The sequence below is a fragment of the Drosophila ficusphila genome, unplaced genomic scaffold (genome assembly GCF_018152265.1).
Source record: "Drosophila ficusphila isolate 14025-0441.05 unplaced genomic scaffold, ASM1815226v1 contig_791, whole genome shotgun sequence".
Lineage (NCBI taxonomy): Eukaryota > Metazoa > Arthropoda > Insecta > Diptera > Drosophilidae > Drosophila > Drosophila ficusphila.
Window position 1 is genome coordinate 22,479,838 of NW_025064737.1, and position 23,183 is coordinate 22,503,020.

General features: G+C 40.8%; 5 protein-coding genes across 7 annotated transcripts; 1 reads left to right on the forward strand and 4 right to left on the reverse strand.

Annotated features, from left to right (window-relative positions):
* Window positions 1-8,894: 8,894 nt before the first annotated feature.
* Window positions 8,895-9,736, reverse strand: LOC108088384. Its single transcript, XM_017186133.1, has 2 exons — window positions 9,319-9,736; window positions 8,895-9,207 (listed from the first exon to the last, which is right to left on the reverse strand). The coding sequence occupies exons 1-2, from the start codon at window positions 9,718-9,720 to the stop codon at window positions 8,983-8,985; spliced, it is 627 nt and encodes a 208-aa protein (XP_017041622.1). The 5' UTR covers window positions 9,721-9,736; the 3' UTR covers window positions 8,895-8,982.
* A 791-nt stretch (window positions 9,737-10,527) lies between these two features.
* On the reverse strand, window positions 10,528-11,282 carry LOC108088365. Its single transcript, XM_017186112.1, has one exon. The coding sequence runs from the start codon at window positions 11,212-11,214 to the stop codon at window positions 10,528-10,530; it is 687 nt and encodes a 228-aa protein (XP_017041601.1). The 5' UTR covers window positions 11,215-11,282.
* Window positions 11,282-13,500, reverse strand: LOC108088505. Of its 2 annotated transcripts, XM_017186335.1 has the most exons (3): window positions 13,427-13,500; window positions 12,032-12,452; window positions 11,282-11,837 (listed from the first exon to the last, which is right to left on the reverse strand). In XM_017186335.1, exons 1-3 carry the CDS (start codon window positions 13,498-13,500, stop codon window positions 11,616-11,618), a joined length of 717 nt encoding a protein of 238 aa, XP_017041824.1. In that variant the 3' UTR covers window positions 11,282-11,615. The 2 variants fall into 2 exon arrangements, with proteins under 2 accessions (XP_017041824.1, XP_017041825.1); XM_017186336.2 differs by lacking the exon at window positions 13,427-13,500 and having other exon boundaries at window positions 12,032-12,496.
* On the forward strand, window positions 13,497-20,876 carry LOC108088503 (protein phosphatase 1B). 2 transcript variants are annotated; one of them, XR_001771233.2, is made up of 7 exons: window positions 13,498-13,842; window positions 14,984-15,870; window positions 15,932-16,049; window positions 18,957-19,062; window positions 19,131-19,185; window positions 19,493-19,616; window positions 19,841-20,876. XR_001771233.2 is itself a non-coding variant. In XM_017186334.2 (6 exons), the coding sequence occupies exons 2-6, from the start codon at window positions 15,058-15,060 to the stop codon at window positions 19,853-19,855; spliced, it is 1,107 nt and encodes a 368-aa protein (XP_017041823.1). In that variant the 5' UTR covers window positions 13,497-13,842; window positions 14,984-15,057; the 3' UTR covers window positions 19,856-20,876. The 2 variants fall into 2 exon arrangements, 1 of the variants encoding a protein (XP_017041823.1); XM_017186334.2 differs by lacking the exon at window positions 19,493-19,616 and having other exon boundaries at window positions 13,497-13,842.
* A 57-nt stretch (window positions 20,877-20,933) lies between these two features.
* On the reverse strand, window positions 20,934-22,722 carry LOC108088502 (dynein assembly factor with WDR repeat domains 1). The gene is made up of 5 exons (XM_017186333.2): window positions 22,456-22,722; window positions 22,321-22,396; window positions 21,867-22,268; window positions 21,488-21,805; window positions 20,934-21,438 (listed from the first exon to the last, which is right to left on the reverse strand). Exons 1-5 carry the CDS (start codon window positions 22,493-22,495, stop codon window positions 20,934-20,936), a joined length of 1,341 nt encoding a protein of 446 aa, XP_017041822.1. The 5' UTR covers window positions 22,496-22,722.
* Window positions 22,723-23,183: the final 461 nt, after the last annotated feature.

The following is a 23,183-nucleotide window of genomic DNA, read 5'->3' on the forward strand; positions in this document are numbered from 1 at the left end:
TCGGGCTGATATGTTATGTAAACGGAAAATGACAAACGAATTAGTTATTGACAACAACAGGAAACAAAAAGTTTTGCCTGCGTTGTGCGAAATTTCCGTTTACTATTGCAAAAAGTGAATATCGAATTTTGATATTGAGGTTGTCCGCACGGCACTTTTGACGGTTCTATCCAACGTTGCTAATGAGATCGGATGAGGGTGCTGTGCGGCGAAGTTTTCCATGTTTCTCGCTTGTCAAGGGGCTGCGAATCGTTTGACACTTTTGCCAATATCGTAGCAAATTGTAGAATAGGTAAAGTTGCGAAACAAGTTGCTACAATAAGGGTATGAATATAGACAGGGAAAATTTATTTTTATTTGCAATGTTTTTCAAATCAATCGATAAGGCATAAACAAACACCAAAAATGTTTGGCATGTTTTCCCCTTATTTAACCCTATACCTTTACTTATTTCGAGTACAATAAAAAATCTAAATTTCGCATATTCTCATTAGACCCTCTGAAATTTTGTTAGCACTTTTCCTGCTAAATAAACCCCTGAATAATAATCAACCTCACTCCCCCAAAATCCTATTGGAAGTTCGTCAATCGGCAGTCACGTGTCAGCAGTCAGTCAAGGTCCAGCGAAATCTGGGAAAAAGGCAAAATACTGGAATTCCGAGCCGAACCCAAGGAGCTTCTGATCATTCATCAAGCTGAATGTCAATGGGACACGTTTTTTCACGTGCCTTTTGACAAAGGACACGACAAGGCGATTGCAGCTATCGGAATCGAAATCGAAATCAAAGCCAGCAAAAAATTAAGCCTCTTAATGCCTGGGTGCTACCACCAAAGGCCCTTAATTGTATTAGGAGGCATTTGACATTTATTGTGAGAAGCCAAGATATTGGGCTAGTTGTTTGCCCGATCAAATGATTGATTGTCTGGGGAAGATGAGGTTGCTCATACGCCCCTTGGTATATTAACTACGATTTAAGCATGATTTCATTTACACAAGAGGAGGCAATCAATTAAGGAATTATATATTTGTATTAAATTGAATCATATAACATAATAATATTTATTTATTTTAAAAATATATCCATAACCTTTACATATAAGCTGCTCTAGGACGAATACCTCCAAACTCTGTACATATAGACACTCCTTATTCGTTGGGCAAACACGGAGACTAAAGGAAACCGCCAACTAATCCGCAGGAAGCGGACTCCATCGAGAGACATCAAAGCGGGCGGAACCCGCATCTTGTTACCCGGCCAACGCCTAATTAAATATTGACAAGTCAATTTGAGTTAAACGATTTGTGAGCAGCTGGCGAAGGAGCCAGGACCTACATATAAACCGATGGCTGTGTCCTGGCTTCCAGCCGGCGGCAATGATTTGGCCATTTGCCCGAGTGCAAACAAAGCTGCGATTGGCCCGCTGATTGGATTGGATTTGATTTCATTTTAATCGATTTGCATGCCAAACGACGTTTTGATGGAAAAGCAAGCTTTTCACATGCAAATTTCCCGGGCAAACACAAACATCACGTCCCGATTGATTTCCATTCGGCATTTCGGGGTGGCATTTGATTGTCATGCGATTTTTATTCCTCGGCGTTAGTGTTTTGCATTTGGCAGCAGGTATTCGAATTTGATTTGATAAATTTTTATGCTGATTGAAAAACGTTGGCCAAATGTGTCCCCAGGTGGCTGTAGCCCCGGATTTAAATGGGTAAAAGTGCTCGTTATTATATTCCAAGGTGGCCCATTACACGCATCCGAGCAGTTAATAACGTGAGCCTGGGAATGCGCAGAGAGTCCGATATCCAATCTCGGATCCCCAACCAAAAGCTCCATCGATGGCTAACAATCTTGGCCTGATGAATGCATTCTGTGCATGCTGCCATCAAATTGGCATAGTCCACCTCCGAAATCCCCTCTTTTTTTTCTGTGGCGTCCCACAAATTGCCATGCGCCTCGCCTGATGTCTTCATAACCCACACGGAGCGAGAAAGAGAGGGCTATGACATCCGAGAAAGAGACGGGGCTAAGCCAACTTGGCTAACTGGCTGCTCCTCGGCTCCTCCAGTCCCTCTGGTTTTTATTTTTCTTCTTTTTTTTTTGGACTCGCCATATACAGCTCGCTCAATTCGATTACGTTTTCGTTAAATGTAAAATTTATACGCCCCACGTCAATTGTGACAGTTCACTCACTCACGGACATCACCACAGAGATATAGACGACCGATCGGGGATGGAAAGGGGGTACAGAGTTGGCCACGGAGCCAAAGCCACTCATTCAATGGCCAAAAACAGGCCATGGAAACTGGCCAACGAAATTGCAAATATACGAGTGAAGCACATACAGTGGGTGCCAGCTTGGAAAAATTACTACCCGTAGTTTTTAAATAATAGAATATATAGTAAAATAAGTGCTAGAAGAAGTCTATTGAGTTAAAATCTAGTCTTATTTATCCTACAAACACTTAATAGGTTGCAAAGCAATATGTTATCTAAACTTGATAATGTTCTCATCAGGTTTATGTTATTTAAGCTTTCTAGTCAGTACTGTACTTTGACCAGGTACTTGCCCTGCTGCCATGGCATTCATTCAGCCAAACTCCCGGTTTTATGCCAACTTTGGCCTGGTCTAGGCCCTCATCGGCAATTTCGCATGCGAGAGGAAATTGAATTGAAATGCACAAAAAAGGAGCTCGTTATGTGCGTTCTGCAGGTCTGACAGGCGCCGTTGCCATCCGTTGCCAGGTTTAAAAGTCAATTGCAGAAATTAGCGTGCCTCGAGGAGCATCGAGCATTGCGAACCCTTTCGATAAGCGAACTCAGGCGATAGGCGATGCCCGTGCGGAGCTGTAAAAGTATCAAATTACACTTCCGGCGGAAACAGCGCTGACGCCTGGGAAGCGACATCGCTGTCATTGTCCCCCCTGCGGCACTTTTATTTTGCTATCGGACATCCTAGCCAGGTTTCGAATTCTGTAAAATTTTTAACATCGTTCAGCCCCCGGTCGCCTGTGGTTTTTTGGCCATAATCCGCTTGTGACAGCAGCCGAAGGAGAGCCCGGCAATGTGATAAGCCCGTGATGCATTGTCCAAAGACCAACCACTAAATGACTATAAAGTAGCAACTTCCGCGACTGTTGCGCAAAATCATTCAATTTCCGTTTGGCCACACGACCCATGAATATGTCCTTACACTCCTCGTTCTTCCCTCGTGATATGGGATATATGCACAGTAGCGGACAAAAAAATATTGCCTTAACTGCAATTTTTCTTTGTAATTTATTTTTATTGCTTACTCAATACAAATATCCAAATAAATTATATTTTTATACAATTAATAATTTATTTATCTAGTTTTTATTATTTTATTTCAACTTCCAGTTAAATATAACATTACAAATAGACTAAATTAATTCAAATTTTTAAATTTGTATTTAGTTTAGTAATTTAAATGTGTATTCCACATCCCATTTCAAATAATTATATTTGCTCTATAATTTCCACCGCAACTGTGGATGCTACTTTGCGCATCATAATCGAGGGTGTGATTTGTCCTTTTTCTGCGCTCGTCGCCTGCCTTTTGCCAGCCATCCTTATGAAACATCACCGCAATTTAGTTGACTCTCCGAAACCCAAACCCAAACCGAAAACGAAACCGAGACCCACGCCACCACCCTGCGAAAAATTTGAATAATTTTTATTACGTGGCGCGTTATGAATTTTTGATGAGCCCTTGCAGCCCGGTGTTGTTGTTTGCCTTCGCAGGGCGTGTGGCCAGTTATCCTTCACTAAGCCAAGTGACAGTGCCACAATTTATTAGATTCTCAGCCTCCGCCTCCTCCTGCACCTTCGTCTGGCTTTTCCTTGGCCGCCCCCCAAAAACGTTGCCATTTTTTCTCAGTTTTGTTCCATATCATCGGCGTCTGCGCTGCAAGTTTCCGGTGGAAAAGTGGGAAAGTGGGCGGGAAAACTGGCCTTCGACCAGGGTGAACTGGGCGGGCTGTGTAATAAAAGCAAATAAAATATTCTTTAATATGCGACACTCGCCGCAGTCTGCTCCCTGTCATCCTGTTTTCCCATTTTCCCCTTCCCCTTTATGTGTGTGTGTGTGTGTGTGTGGGAAATTTGCATATATATTGCTTGACAAGCATTAATGTATGTAATCCCATAATTTTTTAATTAAATCAAATTGTTTCGCTCTCGCTTAAGGCTCGTGGGACAGTGGAAGCGATATTTTCTGGGAATCTGGGTCTTTTACAGGTCAAATGAATTCTCGAGGAGAAACAATAAACAAAATAAGGTGTTCTTGCTTAAGTTAATTTATTACCGCTACCAGAAATGTTTAAAATCTTGAAAATGCTGCTTATAATTTTTTAATTTAAACGCCCACACAAAAGTTAGAAAGCAACAAGATATTATTAAATTTAGAACCAATTTTGGAGCTGTCACAATGGGACAGTTTTCCAGTTTGCATCAATCATAATCAGGGGGCAGTGACTAAATGCAACTAAACCGGAATTATTCGGACTCTGCCTCCCAAGTGCAACCATTTTGGTGTAATGCTCCCTTCCCGCTGGTCTTCCGCATTTCGAAACGATTAAGTGATTTCGTGCACAGTGCATGATAATTGGATTAATATGCGTCGACAGCCAGCAGAACAGGGAATTGGAGTCGGTTAAGCAGGAGGATGAGGATGAGGATGTGGAAGTGGAAGTGGCACCCACCACCAGCGAAAGTCGGAGATGCGAGGGTGGTTTGTGGGCTCTTGCGATTTGGTCCGGGAACTCGTTAGGCGGGCAAATTACGAGGCAATCCGAGGAAGCTCCTTTCCGCAGTGCTGGTAAGTTGGCCTTTTTCTAGATTAAATACTTTAAAAAGAAAAAAAATAGAAAAAATTTAAATTTTATTTTGAAATTTTTGTTAACATTTTTAATTAATTAGACTTTTGTGAATGCAGAAGTTTTTTAGTGACTGTTCATAAATGAGAGTTATACATATCTTTTAATTTGTACTACCAAGGCTTAATAAATTTGACTTTGATTTTTTTGGTCTCAAAGAAGTCAACACTGACACCTCCCTCCACCATTTTTGGGTTAAATGCTCTCGTTATCAAAGTTACATATATCATAGCTCATTGTGCCGAGGGGTGAAACGAATAGGATAAACAGAGATTCTTTTTTGGCTACGGGTGGTTAACACCCCCCTCATGAGGGGTGCAAGTCAAGCCAATTTCAAAGAAAACATATTCTCAGTGCCATAATTGGAAAAGTCGGGGATTAAGCGATAAAGTTGTATTCTTAAAATGATAAGCGGAGAGTGGAGTTTGTGCAGGGGGGAATTATTACCAGTATTTCATGTTTAACCCTTGGCTTTTGTGTCTCGAAAACCTTCGCGAAATGAAAAGCCGGCGGAGGGCCAAACAATTTGTCAGGCGAGTCCGGCTGATTGGTAAATAGGCTCTTGGTTAAACAACTGTTGGCCACTTAGCGTTTCATTACCAAACGCTGCCGCTGGTCAAACAAATTTAACCGTTTCGATCGTTTTTTTCGGGTTTCAGAAGCCGCTTCCGAAGTGCTTTGTCTTTAAGGCGGTGCGATCAAAACCAGAAAAAAAAAAAAAAAGAAAACAGAGGAGGACTGTTTGACAAGCCAATGGGGCTAAGTGCGATGGTGGCTTTGATCTCCGAGTGGGCTGCCTAATTTATAAAATAAATCATATGTGAATTAGCGGTCAACGGTGGGTAACTCGTTTGCGTTCGACGCCGATTTCCTTTCGATTAATTTATTTGCTAAACTTCGCTCCATTGCAGCCCATTATGGCCGCGTTGTTGTTCTCGGCGATCGGTAAACGATTTTCACACCTCCTCAACGGGTTTTCCATCTGGCATTTGGCCAGCTGATTAGTGGATCGCGCTTTTGAACTAACCGCCGCTATTTATTACCTCTCAGGCACTTGTTCTCTAATTGCCAAAGCCACCCGCAATGGCACGTCTCCATTTCGTTGAGAGATGACGATGATGAGGTTGCACTGCGGGAAAATATTTGACTCTTACAATTGAAACATTTTTTCCAGAATTAATTTATTCCCGTTAGTATAATTCATATGTTTATCAAAACCCAAATATTATTGTTGTAAGCATATGTATCCTTTTACATTTATTCGGATTTCAAACTTTTAATTAATCTCATATTCGGATACACATTTTTTCCAGTGCACTCATAGTAATGTCGCGTTCTCCTTTTCTGTGGCATTGGCCAATATGTGGCACTGGGTGAAATCATTGGCATCGTCCGGCGAAAGGAAAGTTTCTCTTCGCGCCTCGATGTTAATTTCGGGCCGCCTTTGAAGCCGCTCACCGATCGATGAGAGCGCCCGACTGGGTTTCTTCTCCGGTTTCGATTTTATTATGATTTTGTTATGATCGTGATCATGATCTAATGATTTGTTGTCGTACAGTTTTCGGCCTCAGCAGCGACAGGCAAACAAAAAGGTCCAATCCGCGCTCCGATAATGATCTGGCGCAATAAAACTGAAATGCGTCTGTTAATCGCTCCGAGATACATAATAATTTTGTGCCCCAAGCAGCAACAATAAGCCACAATGGCCACGATAACAAAGTTCTGTCGACTGGCCGCCGCATATCGATCACTTTCCTGAATTTGGCTTTTAGGGGGACTCGGATTCAGACGGAATACGCAAAAATCACAGCGGCAGATCGAGTGCATAAATATTTTGCCTCAAGTCGACGCTAAAACACTCTCAGTGGCGGATCCAGAGACGATTCTTGGGGGGGGAAATTGAACTTATTCTTCGATTTGGGGTTCAAACTTATTGTTGCGAGAGAAATACAGTACAAATTATAAAACAAAAATTATCCATCCCAATTTTTTAGTATACAAAGTGGTTATATTTGAAAAGTCAACCATAGCAAACAAGTAAAATTTTCAGGTTCTCTGGTTCCAAGGGGGGAAATTTCCCTAATTTCCCCCCCGTGGATCCGCCACTGAACACTCTAAGATTCTGAAACTTAATAATTACTGAATTCATTTGTCAGACTTTTTTAAGTTAACAGGTTGATTAAGGTAGGATAACATGTTTTCTTAATTGCAATGTTTTATCAACAAAAGACTTTATATGCGATATTTTGTCAGTTGGTTATGAATTAAAAAAGAACCAAGAATCAGCTCCAATTAGTCGATCAATTACGACTTGTTTGAACTATCAGTGTTCTGATTATGATTACCGCAACCTTTCTCCACGTGCCTTCGCTAGTTATAACTACATATATAGAATCTGTATAGTTGAGTGTCTGGCAGAGTGCGAGATAAGGCGAAATAGAGCAACGTCCCCACCAGATTGCAGGGCATTTGACGTAATAAATCTTGGCCTTTTGGCCGCGGGCTCTGGGCCAACGCGAATTCAAATGGCCATTGTTTTGGCCAAAGGGCCGACGACAAATTCGGAGCCCAGACTTTTGGCCCGACTCCTGATAAAAATCGGCGGGCGCAAGCTGCGATCACCGATCTGATCGACAATATTTATGGCTCCAGGGCAGGCAGGCAGCCAGAAAAATGTCTTAGCTAGAAATTAGAGCAATTAGCTTTGAGCCGCGGCTGCCACATACAAATAAATTCCGAATAAAAAAGAACACTAATCAATCGGAATAGTAATAGGAATAGTTGATGACCTTTTTTTTCTTGTTTTGTGCGGCTACTGTGGGTGTGCCTGTCTCGAGTCTCGGCTTGTAAACAGTTTCACTATCTGATGATTATGTAATTTATAGGGTTCCTGGCTACCTGTACCGATCCGCCGAGAAGATAGTGCCACATAAATAAGTGTGTCTGGCATAAATGTCAAAGGGCATTTAATGAAGTTATTAAACGCTGTGCCCGTAGAACCCGAACCCGAATCCGAACCCAAAACCGATCTCGAACCCTGGGCTACCGTTTTCCATAGGGGGGCGTGCTCGGTTCTCCTCAGTTCAGTTCATTTTAGTTCAGCTCGGTTCGGCGATCATAATCTCAGGACCGAGATCCCTGGGTTTTCAGACTCTCTCGACTGCTTTGCATGGCGGCCCAAACTGGTTGGGCAATAAAACGCTTGCTATAACGAGCAACAAAATTTGTAACGATTCAATTTAAGGCTACATACAACATGAGCCGTACGCCGTCGGCAAAAGATGAAATAGTCGGAATAGGTATATCCTAGCCCCCCGAATCCCCCCTCGTGTTTTGTGTGTTTTTGGCGCATGTTGGGGAGACCTACTTCGAGCGGCGATTCAATTCAATGAAATTTATGAAGACATGACTGGCAATTGTAGTTACCCAGCAAACGTCGGCCGCAACCAGCCAGCTAACCAGCACAAAACGCCGAGTTCGACGATCCTTCGACGCCTACTTGGCCATTGCGATTACAACTCAATTGTGGCGGGCCAACTCGCCATTGTCAATTGATTTTCCAGCCAATATTTCACAATTAATTAAGCGCAAAATTTGTGCACAAAGTCTGGGTGTGTGTCGGCAGTCCTTCAAAAGGAAATGTCTACCAGTTTATCACAGGTCAAGACAAGATGCGAACTGATTTCCGTGTACCTGTAAAGCCAGAGGTCACCGAAATTTCTCTTTGGGTGTGGACAGGTCAAAGGGATGACCATTGATAGGTGTCCCGATATCGTCGAACAACTCTCTTCAACTGTGGGAAAACTGCTGAGGCTGTCGTTAAATGCGGACATAAAAGAAATTAGTCGGATAGTTTCGGTTTCAGCACTGATATGGTTTCACATTTCGGGTGGTCCCCGAGTTGGGATATAAAATCTTGCAGGACGTACTACTCGAAAATCAGTTAAAAATTGGTTAGCTGAAATATATCAAAATTTGTAAAGAAAGGATAAACATTTTTCAGGCATAATCTATTTATTTATTTACTTTTGAAACCCTTGAAGAGGGAGTTATTTTATATTGAAAAATCGAAAAATGCTTTATTGGCTTTTCACAGTAGTGGTCTCCCCTGGCAAAGGATTTCCAGCGAGGCACTGAGTTAGATCCTCGTAGGTTGAAGCGGTGCCCTCCACGTAATTCCGTTCAGCAGTATTCTGGCAGCTTTCCTTCTCAGTTTCCAAGGATACCAGCAGGATTTTAATGGCAGTGGCGGCCTCAGTGGCATTTGCCGACACTTGGTACATGATCTTCGATTGTTCAGCTCCCTGAGGAAAGGATAGAAAAAATCAGTTTACAAATGAAAGTCACAACTTTAAGCACTACTCAAAATTCAATTATAGTAATATTTTTTTTAATTAGGATATTTGTAAACTTACCACATTGGCAAAGCACTCGAAGACCAACACAGGGTCCAAAATCGAGGAGCAATCGAAGAAGGTGTTGCATCCTTGATCGCCACTCCCCTGGATTTCGTAAAGAGTGCTGTTCCAGGCACTAGTTATCAAGGCACTGCCGTTCGCGTAGTTCTTCTCGCAGGTATCGTAGTCCTCCTGGAACTGGACCGCCACTCCGTTCAGGATGGGGTTATAATGGCCAAAACAGGACTGCGTAGTAGCAAGATCCCGAGCAGCCATCTCTTCCGTTTCCATTTGAAGTTGTTGGATCTTCTTTGTAATTGGCAACTTCAACTTGGAACCCTTCAACTTTAGGGTAACGCTTAGGCCAGAAACCAGGCCAAAAGCTAATACCACCGCCAAGAGAGAGGATCGGAAAAACATTGCTTAGTTTCAGTTATAACTTCTTAACTGGATACATTTGGTTTAAGACCCACGGCTTTTATATCCACTGCTCGAGCCTCTTATCTCTATCGGTACTAATTGCTTTTTGTATCGTGAAATGTTATGTTGCTGGCGTAATTACTTTTAATTTTACTGCGTACAAGTTAAATTACATTTTCGAAAATCGATTTTCGGAAAACTGTTTATCGCTGACATGGGGCTACTTCCTTCTTACAAAGCGAGTGATCGCGATACCTATATATACACTATATACATAGTATAGTACCAATACCTATAATTTTATCTTTAGATAACATTCTACTTGTTTAAAAGCTAATTTGAAGATCAAGTGAACGAGTTAAAAAAACAATCTGATTTAGATATTGTTTCAAAGAAGTGTTTTTTAAACGCTGAAGTTTATTCATCAAATTTATTAAATTTCAAAACGTTTTTTCTGTTTGCAAAGCCTAAGACTAATACATACATATAATATTTTGTACTCTATAAATACAGTTACTATTTCTGTTAAAGATTTTAAGCTAATAAAACATATGTATAAATTGGTTATACGGTTATCTTTATATTAAAACAATTTCCAAATCTTTCGGTCAAATATAATTTTTGTTCAGTGAAAAACATAATAGCTTTTATCATCCCATGCAAGAATATATAAAGTTACAAGACTCTATTGAGTTAAACAAGACCAATTAGTAAAACCCAAAAATATATTATGCCTGATTTTTCTTTATTACATTTTTGAATACAAGTTTTACTGCATAAAGTAATAATAATAATAATTTATAATAATTAATTATTTTTTGTTGTTGGAGCTGCGGTTGTTGTGTTTGTTGGAGCTATAGTTTGGCATGTGGTGGTGGTATTTGCTGCAGATATTCTACCTTCCAAGCAGGCGTTCAATTCTTCATATGTGTCGGCGGTGTCCTCAACATAGGAGCGATTGGCGTCATTCAGGCAAATTTCCCTTTTGGATGTTAAAAGTCTGTACTCCTCCTGGATCTTGGCTGCGATCTCCGTGGCATTGGCCGAAATGGCGTAGAACAGTTTTGCACTTTCGCCGGAATTGCTGGAGGCGCATTCGAGGCGAGAGATGACGACGTTCAGATCCTGTGCTTCTGATGTCCAAACCTGGCAGTTGGCATTGGGATAAGAGCAACCGATATTGGCAGACCTCAAGATGCTCTGGCGATCGTCTGAATACTTTTCATTGACTACAGCGGTGCCATTGTCAAAGGCCGAAATGCAGGCCCCATAGTTAACTTGAAAATCTTCCACAACTTTGGACAAAATCGGTGAGTAGATCGCGAAACACTTTCCGGAGACTTCCGCATGTGTGGCAGCCAGCTCCCTGCTCTCCTCCTGCAGCTCAACGATATGGGAGTTGGGTCTAATGGCGAAGTGCAGCTTGGTTGCGGAGACCAGGGAGACGCCCAGGAAAAGGCAAAACCTCAGAACAAAAGACTGCTTCAGAAACATCTTGAGCTGTAAACTTGGGAGGTGTGGGATCAATCACCCCGTATTTATACTAGTTTACAGCGGCCGTTCCTTGCTATCTTTTTAATTACACATTACTTAAGTGGATGTTCTAGTTACTGATATAAACACATGGTTGGCAATTTTCTGCTAATATCTTGTTGTCAAATTAACACTGAGAAATTGCTTAAGTTCAATTAAATACTGTAAAGCAAACCTTTGGTTAAGTGATAGCAAATAGTGATTTTATTATTTTAGATAATCATTTTGTTCACTCTTTTTATGCGGCAAATTTTGTAATTTGGTATTTAGTCTCAACACATTAGTTTTAATTCACAGCAATTAAAGTTCTCGAGTAGATCATTGTAAGGTTTACTTGAATGGCATAGTGCTTATCAGGAGATCTACAAGTCGATGACTGTGGCGGGAAACTGCCAGTTGGGATCGGAGGCGCATGTCCCCATATCCTCGACGCACTGGGCGTGGTTCGTCCTGTAAGTCCTTGTGGCAGTGGTAAGGCAGGCCGATCGAGTATTATCAATTTCGCGAATCTTTAGGGTCAGGCTACTTTTGTAGTCAGCCGCCTGGTCGGAAGCCGAATCAAGTGCCGAGGATTTGGAAGGTCCCTGAAGTTAAATAAAAATAAAAGGGTGAAAACCAAACTTTTAAAATCACTAGAGATGTAATGTCTGTCTTATAATTTAATGCAATATTTTGATATGTAAAAATAGGCTTGCCCAAAATTAAGACTTATGCCTTCTAGATTAATTCATATGTATGTATCTAAGATAATGTACATACATTTTTTTTATATACTTACCTCTTCTGCCAGGCAATCGAAGGCATCGCTGTTAGAGCCCTTGGCATCGCACGTCAACAAGGATACGCAGATGTCCCTAACGGAGTTGGACAGCTCGTTGCGAGGATCGCTGTAGCTTCCGTCGATCTCTTCGAAGGCCCTTTCATATACTTCATAGCACGCCCTGGAATCCTCCTCGTACTTATCGGCGTGCTGCTTGAGAAGCGGAGTGTAGTAGTCGAAGCAATCCAGGTTGAAGAACTCCGCCGATCTCAGAGCCGGAGAGCTGAGCAGGAGTTGAATCAGCTGGGTCTCGGCCTCAACCTCGAACTGAGCAGGAACCACAGCTCCGTAGACGGCTCCAATGGCCACGAAAAAAGTCAGAGCCTTGAACAACATTGTCACTTTGAACACTCGAAGAACCTGCCAAGATTGCGGCGCCCTAAGACCCAGATTTCCTTTTATACCACCACCCAGCGCACCTGAATATCTGATTTCCTAGATTTATGATCTAGCCATTATCGGGTGTGGTTTTAATTCAAGCATTATTATCATGACGCTTTTTTCGAAAGTTCGTCATAATAACAGTATCAGTGAAATCCCCGAAAATCATTATATATTGTTAAATACTTTTATAAAAAATATAAAATTGTTCTCAATTTTGTTTATATTGATGAACGTAAAAATTTCGAAAGAATTCAGAGAAAAGTGATTGCAGTGTCACTTTTTAACGTTATAAGTATTTTTTATTTAAAGTCATAGGAATTCATTTATGAGACATATCAGTTTCTTTTGATAACAATAGCTTATCAAGTTGCTACTGAGTTCAAATCTTTAAAAAGAATGGGGCTTTCTTCAAGATTCGTTCCTTTGCTGATAATTAGTCATTTTATTTACAGCTGAGTTCCACTTAAAAATGTTAGAAATATCATAAATCATATGATTTGAATTTATCTAAAAATTTTTACATGATCAGGGGTTGAAAAATTGACCACAAACAAAATGAAAAATTTAGAAGCGAATCGCTTAGAAGTTCCATAAGAAGTTTAAAGATATTGAATGAAGATTATAGATATTTTATTGACCAAAAGATGTAGATGGCGTTTTAGCAAACTTTTATATTTAACAGAGCCCTGTTGATAAATAAAGAAGGGTGCAGCCAATGATAAAATTAAGCGGAGTTCTCAACCAAATTAAACGTTTATAATACCGCTTTACAGGTTTTAATACGTGCATGTGTTAATATTTTTTTGATATTTCTATAAGTTTTAAATTTTTTACTCAATTAATTTTGGGTTTAAGGGTTAGATTTTAATATTAGATGTTATTAAAATAAAAAGAATATGTAAAAGTTATATAATATATAACTTTAAATATTCCCGCGGATTTTATGTCATTACACTTCAAGAAGTTAACCTTATCGATGGTGGCCTGGGTAAGATATCGATATTTTCCATTCTCCTTAAACATCGATAGCGCCAAATAGTCATCGATTCTTGTTCCAGCTCTAGTGCGTCATTTTGTTAATCAAAATATTAGAAAAAACGCCCTTTCCGCCTTTAAAGTGCAGCTCGCGATCGTGCGAAAGTGTTAATTACCGCGTGATTCGCCCGACAATCTAAAGAGCGCAAGACGGCGATGAAAAACACGCAGAAACACACGGTTTTTTGTTCTTAAATTTTACTTACGGCAGACACGCACACGAACTCAGCTCACCGACGCACACACACATACACGCGCACGCTGAGAGAAGACTAGTGGATGAGAAAGAGAAGAACGTGAGGAGAAGGAGGCGGCAAAAAGCGGAGACCATCAAACTTAAAATTTGCGAGGTGAAAATAACGAGAACGAAGGTTTTCCCGACGCCAAAGTTCATAAATCGCGAGTGTGTTTTCATTAACATTTTTTTCGGGGCCATGCCGGATTTACCCCACCCCCTCCAAAAATGGGACTGCCAACTTGCGTTTGTTTTTTTGTGAATGAGATATAAATTCTGGATGCTGTCGCGCGCAATTTTTCCCTTATTCCTCTGTATTTTACGAACTGTATTTACCCGCCCACTTTTGATTGCTAAATTTAGTCACCCAAGCGGAAGGACGAAGGCGCGTCCTTGATAAATCGATGTGCCAAAAGAGAATGCAGAAAAAACGAAGGGCGCAAAGGAAATAACGGTGAAAAGCGTGGGCGGCAAGCTGCCATGAGGACTTCCGCCTCGCCCCCTCTTTGTTTGCTTTTCCATGTCCTTGCAGTCGGCTTAAAATTATTGTTCTAAAATTACAGCAAAACTTGGCAAGGAAGCCCTATTTCAGACCTACTAATATGAATTATGAAGTGCCAGCTGATTCGAGTTTAAACTTCCCAAGTTGTTATCGGTATAATTGTAGTATTGAAAAAGACTCTTAGCTTTAAAGTTTAAGGAGTCCCTTTTCTAGATATAATGTGATAAGATTATAAGGGATTCAACAAAGTTCATATATATTTTAAATAATGTAATGTATATGTACAAGTCACATATTGCAACATAACAACTGTCAAGTATATATATACAACAAACAAGGCAAGATCGGTTAAATTTTGATAATAAATCTCTCCTATAGCCTTTCTTCAATTATTCCCTAGATTTTCTATAGTCATTCAAGCGTGTAGTTTCACAAAATGGCAAGTAATTATTTCATGTTTGGCAGAAATCAAAATATCTATGAGTCAACTCAATTTCCGCTGTACTTCCTATGCAGTTTTATTGGTTTTCAAAAGCTGCGAGCTTGTTTTTTGTCTTTTTTTATTTAGTAAGCCCAGAATAAGTGTTCTGATAAGTACATACTGTTATAAGTAGACTTAACCGCCTTTAACTAAACTTTTCTCGTTTGTCCCGTCATTGTTTTTTGTATCCCTCGGTAGAAGTTCAAGTTCAAGGCTTTGTGTATTGATTGGCGGTCGTTTAATATTCTCCTACCATTGTATTCTTACACGTAGAATTATTGGCGAGTCTTGACTCAGCGAACGAATTACACCTGCCCGGCACACAGCACACAGCATGTTCAGTGGACATGGGCGGATTCCTGGATAAGCCGAAAACCGCCAAGCACAATGACCAGGGCGAGGGTAACAAGCTGCTCTTCGGAGTCAGCTCGATGCAGGGCTGGCGGTCGGAGATGGAGGACGCCTACTACGCTCGTGCCGGGCTGGGGGATGCCCTGCAGGACTGGAGCTTCTTTGCAGTCTTCGATGGACACGCAGGATGCAAGGTTTCGGAGCACTGTGCCAAGCATCTGCTGGACAGCATCGTCAGCACCGAGGAGTTTATTGGGGGCGACCACGTGAAGGGCATACGCACCGGTTTCCTGCGCATCGACGAGGTGATGCGGGACTTGCCGGAGTTCACCCAGGAGTCGGAGAAATGCGGTGGAACCACCGCTGTCTGCGCCTTCGTCAGCCTCACGCAAGTGTACATCGCCAATTGCGGGGATTCCAGGGCAGTTCTGTGCCGCCAGGGAGTTCCGGTATTCGCCACGCAGGATCACAAGCCGATTTTGCCAGAGGAAAAGGAGCGCATCCACAATGCTGGCGGTAGTGTGATGATCAAGCGGGTGAATGGCACCCTGGCCGTTTCAAGAGCTCTCGGGGACTACGACTTTAAGAACGTCAAGGAGAAGGGACAGTGCGAGCAGCTGGTGTCGCCGGAACCGGAGATATTCTGTCAGAGTCGACAGGATAGCGATGAGTTTCTGGTGCTCGCCTGCGATGGCATCTGGGATGTGATGACCAACGAGGACGTTTGCAGCTTCATCCATTCACGAATGCGGGTGACCAGCGACCTTGTGAGCATCGCCAACCAGGTGGTGGACACCTGCCTGCACAAGGTAAGTTATGTTGCTTATCCGCTCCAGGAGTCAGTCAGTCTGATACCTTTTTGGTCCACAGGGAAGTCGGGATAATATGAGCATCATCATCATTGCCTTCCCTGGAGCTCCGAAGCCCACCGAGGAGGCGATAGAGGCTGAACATCGGTTGGAGAAACAAATCGAGAAGATCACAAGAGGTTGTCTAAGTCGTCTACTCTGTTTATAACTAATCGTTAACTGTTGATCTATGGCGTAGTGGTCTCCTCCGTCTGCGTGTCTTAATCGAACCGAATACGTATACAATGTACCTTGAACGCCGCGAGCACTTTTACATGGGCCTTACATGCCCCGACCTTAAGTCCTGGAGTTGATTCCGACCCTCTTTGTCCAAAAACTCGATTCCATCAGAATAGTTCCTTCCAATAGTAGTTCCAAAACAAAACAACAATACTAAGATGAATACCAAACCATTGCCATTACCAATGCCAAGAATGAAACCCGCACACACACAACTCAAGTACAGTGAAAGCTCCCTAAGGTTATCTAATTTCTTAGATTCGTTAAACCCCTATTGTTTGAAAAAGCAAAACGGGAAGTTTATGGGACATATTTCGGTGTAGGTTTATGAATTTACATTTTTAAGATTATTTGCTCAATTATGGTTATCTTATCTTTTTTTTTTAAAGAATATTAACTTTACATCAACCCAAGGATTTTTGAACTCCTAAAGATCCTTTACTGTCCATTTCCTGTAGAAACATGTAAATTGGGGGCGTGTGTGCGGGCGTAGTACCAATATCCTATCGCTAATGCATAGCGAATACCTGTATAGCGTGTTAGTTTGTCATATCTGGTGGCTGTGCGTGTGGCTGGCCGGAGTTCCTCTGCTGTGTGTGTGTGCCTGAGTTATAGTATTATTTATACATGCCTGTGTGTACTACAGCCACTGCCAAAAGCGTTCCATGTATGCGTAAATCCAGCCCATTTAGCTTTAGTCTTACATATATACCTAAATATTAACAATTATCGACAAACCAGCCCGACAAAAGTAGTTAAAATGACCCGTCAGCCAGTTTGTATATATACATTTACGTATACGTATCCCCAATTTGATACTAGCCACGATACAAATCAATCAAACAAAATGCAATATTTAACCTACGCAGGTATTGACACTCAAAACAAACACTTGGAATTGATGTAACTAGTAGAAATATCGAATTAAACAAGTATTTTGTAAGCAAAAACGGATAGGAAAGTGTCTTCAGAGAAGATTCGATTTAGGTAGATTGTAAATAAGCTGGGAAAACTGGTAGAAAGAACCTTGAAAAAGCAATGAAAACGTATATTTTATTAACTATAAAATGCTCAGACGAACTGTAGTCAAATAACAAAGATTATGTATAGAAAGCAATAAGTAGTGGGGAGAAAACTCTCTGAGACTTCAGTATTTAAAACACCAAAGTGAATTTTGGCCAATATCCAGAGGCCGAGCTTCAGACGTGACCTTGTTGATATAGACAAATACTTTAGCCCGGATTCGTACGATTTACAAATAGCAAATTAGTATATTAATTAGAGCATGCATTACCCACCAGTGGTCGCAGTAGCTAAACCAATTACGAAATTACCTAGTTTAAGCAGCTAACCAAAGATTGCAAATACTCAAATGTCCAGACGATTTACTTAGCCTAGAGTAGACTAGCCAAAAGGGTCTTGAATGTTACGTATACGTAGGTTAAATGAAACCGAATTGTAAACCTTATGCTCACCAACTGTTGTGCTTGTTGTTAACAAAGGCAAACGATTACTTTACCCAAAAACGATCAAACATATTTCACAACATCTAAGCCAGTCGCCCGAAATGTTTGTACTCGGGTTTCTTGGAGAATTCGTGATCGAGCCAAAAGTGTAAAACACACAATCCACATCCCAACATACACGATTTATAGTGATTAATAAATTACCACAGATGCAAGTCAAAAATATAACTTAACGAAAGATTCGAAAACATAAGCAAAAGTGTTTGTATGCTGTTCTATTGGATTCAGTTTTCAGTTCTCATTTGGTTTTCATACGCTTCTATTCATTTTTCTTTCACACGAATTGTATTTAATTATATTTTACTCATTACAACCGCAGACTTCGAAGGCTCATTAATGTTCTTTTAATTTTATTAATTACCCTGATTTTGAAGAGCCAGTCTTAACTAATGCATAAGGTTTTTTTAAAGTAATTTGTCAAAAGGAACATTTTAGCCATTCGCTGTCGTTGTTTTATGGTTGTTGTTCGCGCCTCGTACTACAAAACCCCAATTTCTTTTACACAATTGCCAAATCAAAGCGCAAATTAGCCAAATGGGCCAAGTGTCAATGCAAGAACAAGAAACAGAAAGCAATTCAATTTTAAGATGAGTGAGCATAAGGTACGTTTATAAATTGGTAGTTTGTAAATTTTCGAAAGCCACTTTGTCATTTTGTTATCGTTTATCTTATCAGTTTATTGGTTTGATTTTGATTTGCCTTCACCTGCCCCCGACCTGCTATAACCAGTTGTTATCTGAGTATTAATTGTAAAAAGTAATCCCCACAATACGAAATATGCATGCCTACGACAGCTAAAATTAAAATTGTCCCTCGCCATAATCATCTAAAAAATTGCTACAAAAATATTTGGTCCAGTTTTTAATACAATGTTATATCAAAAGTTGTTCATGTTATCAGGTTAATTCGATCGGATCCTCTTAAATAATTCGAAAGTCTTTTAATTTTGTTTACAACATTTTCGCTCTTTATTATTCAGCAAAATTATACGATTTTCTTATAGCTGTGTTCTACCTATCGTCCCGCATCAATATTATCTTATTCCCTTGTTACAAATTCGCTTGAGATGGCCACACAGTTTTTATTTTAGTTGAGATTTTATAACAGAGTTGATATCTATATTGCATTTGCTTTAAAGTAGCTTAACTATGTAATTGAATCCGTATTTCTTTATGAACCATTTATGTACATAAACATTTATTTATAAAAGTCTATAACGCTAAGATCGCGACCTGTGACGACCTTAAACTGACCATGGTTTTCCCTCTAATATTGTTGCAGACGAGATAGAGTCTAGCGTGATAACCGACTACGTGGATCTGTTGAAGTGTCTACAGAACAGAGACGACATCGAAGGTCTTCCACCCGGTGGCGGTCTGCAGTCCAAGTAAGTGGATCATGTCCGAAAATATCGGCCGGCGATTGCTAATCAATGGTGTTTACCTACCTTTACAGATATCACGTTATCGAGCGCACATTCAAGCAAGAGTTTCCGGATCGACCATGTCAAGTACGAAATCTGTTCTATAATCTATAACTTGGTTCGCTGCGCTTTTGCCACTGCTAACACATATATTTTTTATCGCTTGCAAAGCACAGTTTTTGGTCATTATAGCTTTTGAAATTGCCTTAGTTTTGATTTAATCAGTAGATCGAGACCAGAGGACTTGGTAATGATTGAGTTATCACTATTTTATTCGATCGCCACCTCACCATTAATCACTGTTATCGTCCCATGCTCAGTTGGGGTTTCCCTAGCCCTCGCCCTTGCCTCGTAACCTCTAATCATGGCTACCTATTCTCTTTCTTTTTTCTAGCTGTATGCATATGATGATATATGAATTTTGTAATGCTAATTGTTCATTTTAAACCAACCAACAACCAAGAAACCAGCAAGAGAACAAAGATAACTAAACACCCTAAGCTTCATATAATCTAAATGTAAGCCGATAATTCATTACGTTGCTTGAGTCACTAGTCCCTCCATCACCGAACTCCCTCCATCACGTTCGCCTTGTTTCGTTTCTTTTATGTCAAGATCTTGTCTGTTATCGCATGTTTCATCTAATTCTGCCCACTTTCGTTTCCGCTTCAGCCGCAAGCCTGCATCCTCACCATTCGGCTCCCTACATCGTCAATAATCGAGTTATTTGTTATTCTTACAGAGTCCAAGGAATTAGGTTGCAGTCGAAACACTAAACAAAACCAGTTAAACAAAAGCAGCAACCAGATCAGATCAGATCAGAAGCAGAGCCACACAACTTGAACGAAGCAAACAAACAAGAACACACACCAAACAGTTTTCTACTTTGATAAACACAAAAGAAAAACCTACTAATAATGATAATAATAAGAATTACGATACATTTATAGTTTATACGAAGCAGTCCTAAACACAATAATGCAAATAGCCACTCCCCACACAACTCTAAGATATAGGAGACATCTACAACAGAGCGTACCTGAGCAGACCTCAGAGAAATTTAAATCGGATCAAAATGAGAGGATGGCTAATAGCCAGCAGCAGCACGACACCCATCAGATTATTCCGATCAGACCCCTCTGAAGGACCCAGCCATCTTTGTGAATGTTAACCCTCTGTGTGCCCTGTCGTTCTGTCACTCCTCATCAATCAGCAATCACCAGTACAACCGTCAGTTGAAACTTCTTAAAATCCTGAAAACTATGTAGTTTAAAAAAGAGTTAAACAAAAAATGAGCGAGAGCCTCTCGCTGAAATGTTTGTGTACAAGAACTTTTATTTTTTTCAAAAAACCATGTATTAACTATTGATTCCGAAACGAAAGCGGACTTTTGTAAGATGTAAAATGTTTGTTACCGAAACTTTTTGTTCACCTTTTATATATATGAGATGATGTGTCGCCGAGCCTGAAGCGAAACTTAATAATGTAAAGTAAAAAATGTTAAAACAAAACCAGAAAAAAACGGTAAAAAAAAAACCAAACTAGCAAACAAAAACTGTAACTATCTATGTACGGAAACGAGAAAAGTAATACCTAAACCCTAAAGTAAGCAAAGCAAAACAAAAGCAAATCCACAATAATGTCCGAATGTCTTAAAGAAACAAGAATGAAAACTAAGAACTATTAATTTATAAGAAGCAAGTTGATGATGAAAATCTTAAGAAAAGCAAAATTACGCTCGAGTTTGTAGTAAATGTTGATAAAAAAAAAAAAAAAAACCAAACTTTTAATCAGTCGATTGATCCGTCGTTAAGTTGAACGGTGTACCAGTCGTATCACCTCCAGAAACGACAAGTATTATCCTTGGAGGCGGTAAGGATGGCGTCGCCTGAGTAGCTGTAGGCACAACTGAACACTTCTCCCTCGTGACCGGCGAGAACTTGGGAGCACTGACCGGATTCTGTGAGCCAAAGACGCGCCGTATTATCCGCTGAAGCCGTGAGCAACATGCAGCCGCTGGGACTGAAGCACACCTTAGACACCTCATCCGCGTGTCCTGCCATCAGGGACTGCATCTCTGGCTCCGAGGATCCCTCGAGTTTCCAAACCCTTGCGGTGCAATCGCTGCTGCAGGTGGCCAACAGTCTGCCCGCCGCATCGAAGCTAACATCCAACACCTCGTCACTGTGTTTGGCGGCTAGATAGAGTTCCTGATCCAGCTTCCGAACATCCCAAATCCTTGCTGTGTTGTCCAGCGAACCTGTGGCTATCAGAGATCCACTGAAATTCCAGATGCAGTTTGACAACTCGGCATTGTGGCCACGCAACTGATGGCTGAGACTATAAAGTAAAGTTGTAAAGGTGATCTTGTACCGAATTAAAGACCCACCTCTTGCTCCTCACATCCCAAATAGCTGCTGTGTGATCGAATGAACCCGTGAGCAGCATCTGTCCATCCCGATTGTACCGCGCTGCAATCACCTCGGCTCCATGATGAGTCAGCTGCTGGAGTTCATGGGAAGTTTCCACATCGTAAATCCTGGCTGTTCCGTCCATGGAAGCAGTGGCTATGGAGTTGGCATTCATGGGATGGAACTCCGCGGCCACCAATTCTGCGGTGTGTCCATAGAAAGTTGCCAGGCATTGACCACTACTAGAGGACCAAACTTTGGCGGTGCCGTCAAAGGATCCCGTCACAATCTTGTCGCTGGAATTATTGTATTATATAATAGTGCTTCCAAACTCTTTAATGTATAACTAAAACTTACCAATAAGGATGATTGAAGCCCACGGAGAACACCACATTGTCGTGGCCAGTGAGGATGTGTTCCACCTCAGCGTTTTGGGTGTTGATCACGTGGCAGGTGCGATCATAACTGCCGGTAAGACAGCGATCGCCACTCCGATCGAAGGACACATTAGTCAGCGGCAGAATGTGCGAGTTGTGGCACTTGTGCAGATAGAATTTCTTTTTCACCGGCTCTCTAAGTTTTTTCTGCAGTTTTTCCAAAGCCAATTTCAGGGCACTGAAAGTGTTTTGAGATCTAGCGACACTTCCACTTAAAGGACGAAGTGGAGGATTTTTCTCTGAATCTGTATGTATTTGATCCTCCTCCGCCTCAGCTAAAGTTTGCAACAGAATCCTGTCTGCCAAAGGTTCTACGTTTGTTCTGTTAAAATTGAACCAATTAACTCTTCGTTTCGTACAAAAAGTGTACTTACTTTGTATCTAGGTCAAGTAAATCAAAGTGTCGCAAACGCTCATTGCCCTTTGCTGTTCGATAATTTACGGCCAGTCCTAGGATAACCGAAGAAACATTAACAACTATTTAACACTTGGTTTAATGACCTTCCCACCTGGCGGATAGTAACGCAGGAATATTTTGTTGGCACTCATTCTGAGGTTGTTGAGACTCTGACGACTCGGAAATTCCTGCACAGCCAATTCTGCTGGTTGTCAGTTTGCTGACCTGCTTTAATTCACCCTTTGTTGTTTTGACTGGCTGCCATGCCAAAAGCATCGTTTGATCGATTCACCTTGGGTTCCTTGTACTAGGTCTATGTCGAGGTCTCGAGGGTGAGCAGTTCAAGGATGTAGGGTAATGTATTCAGATTGTATGCGGAATTTGACTTCGCCTGTCTAACGTCTTGTCTCAATTCCGTTGTTGTTGGTTGGCATTTGAAATGAACAGCGTATTGTTTTCTATCAAAGCTTTTATATCGCAGAAAAGCTTCGCGTAGTTTATTTTTCTACTTAGCTGTTCATGCAACCAAAATATGTAGAGTTTAATTTTTCTTGTATAATTGTTTTTGAATCTTTCTAAAGGCGAGTTTTATATTCTAATGCCATATTTTATGTCACAATTTAACCTTTTCATTTGATTGTCAAAATCCATAAACAACATTTTTTAATGTACCTATATAAATTGATTTAAGGTAATTCTTTTTTTGAATCATTTTTTAGTCAAGAACAACTTAATAATATAATAATAATAATAATCTCAATTATTGGTTTATCGGCTGATATCTTCATTTTTAGATCGTTTATCGTTTTCAATTTAAACAACGAAAAGCACATGAGTAAT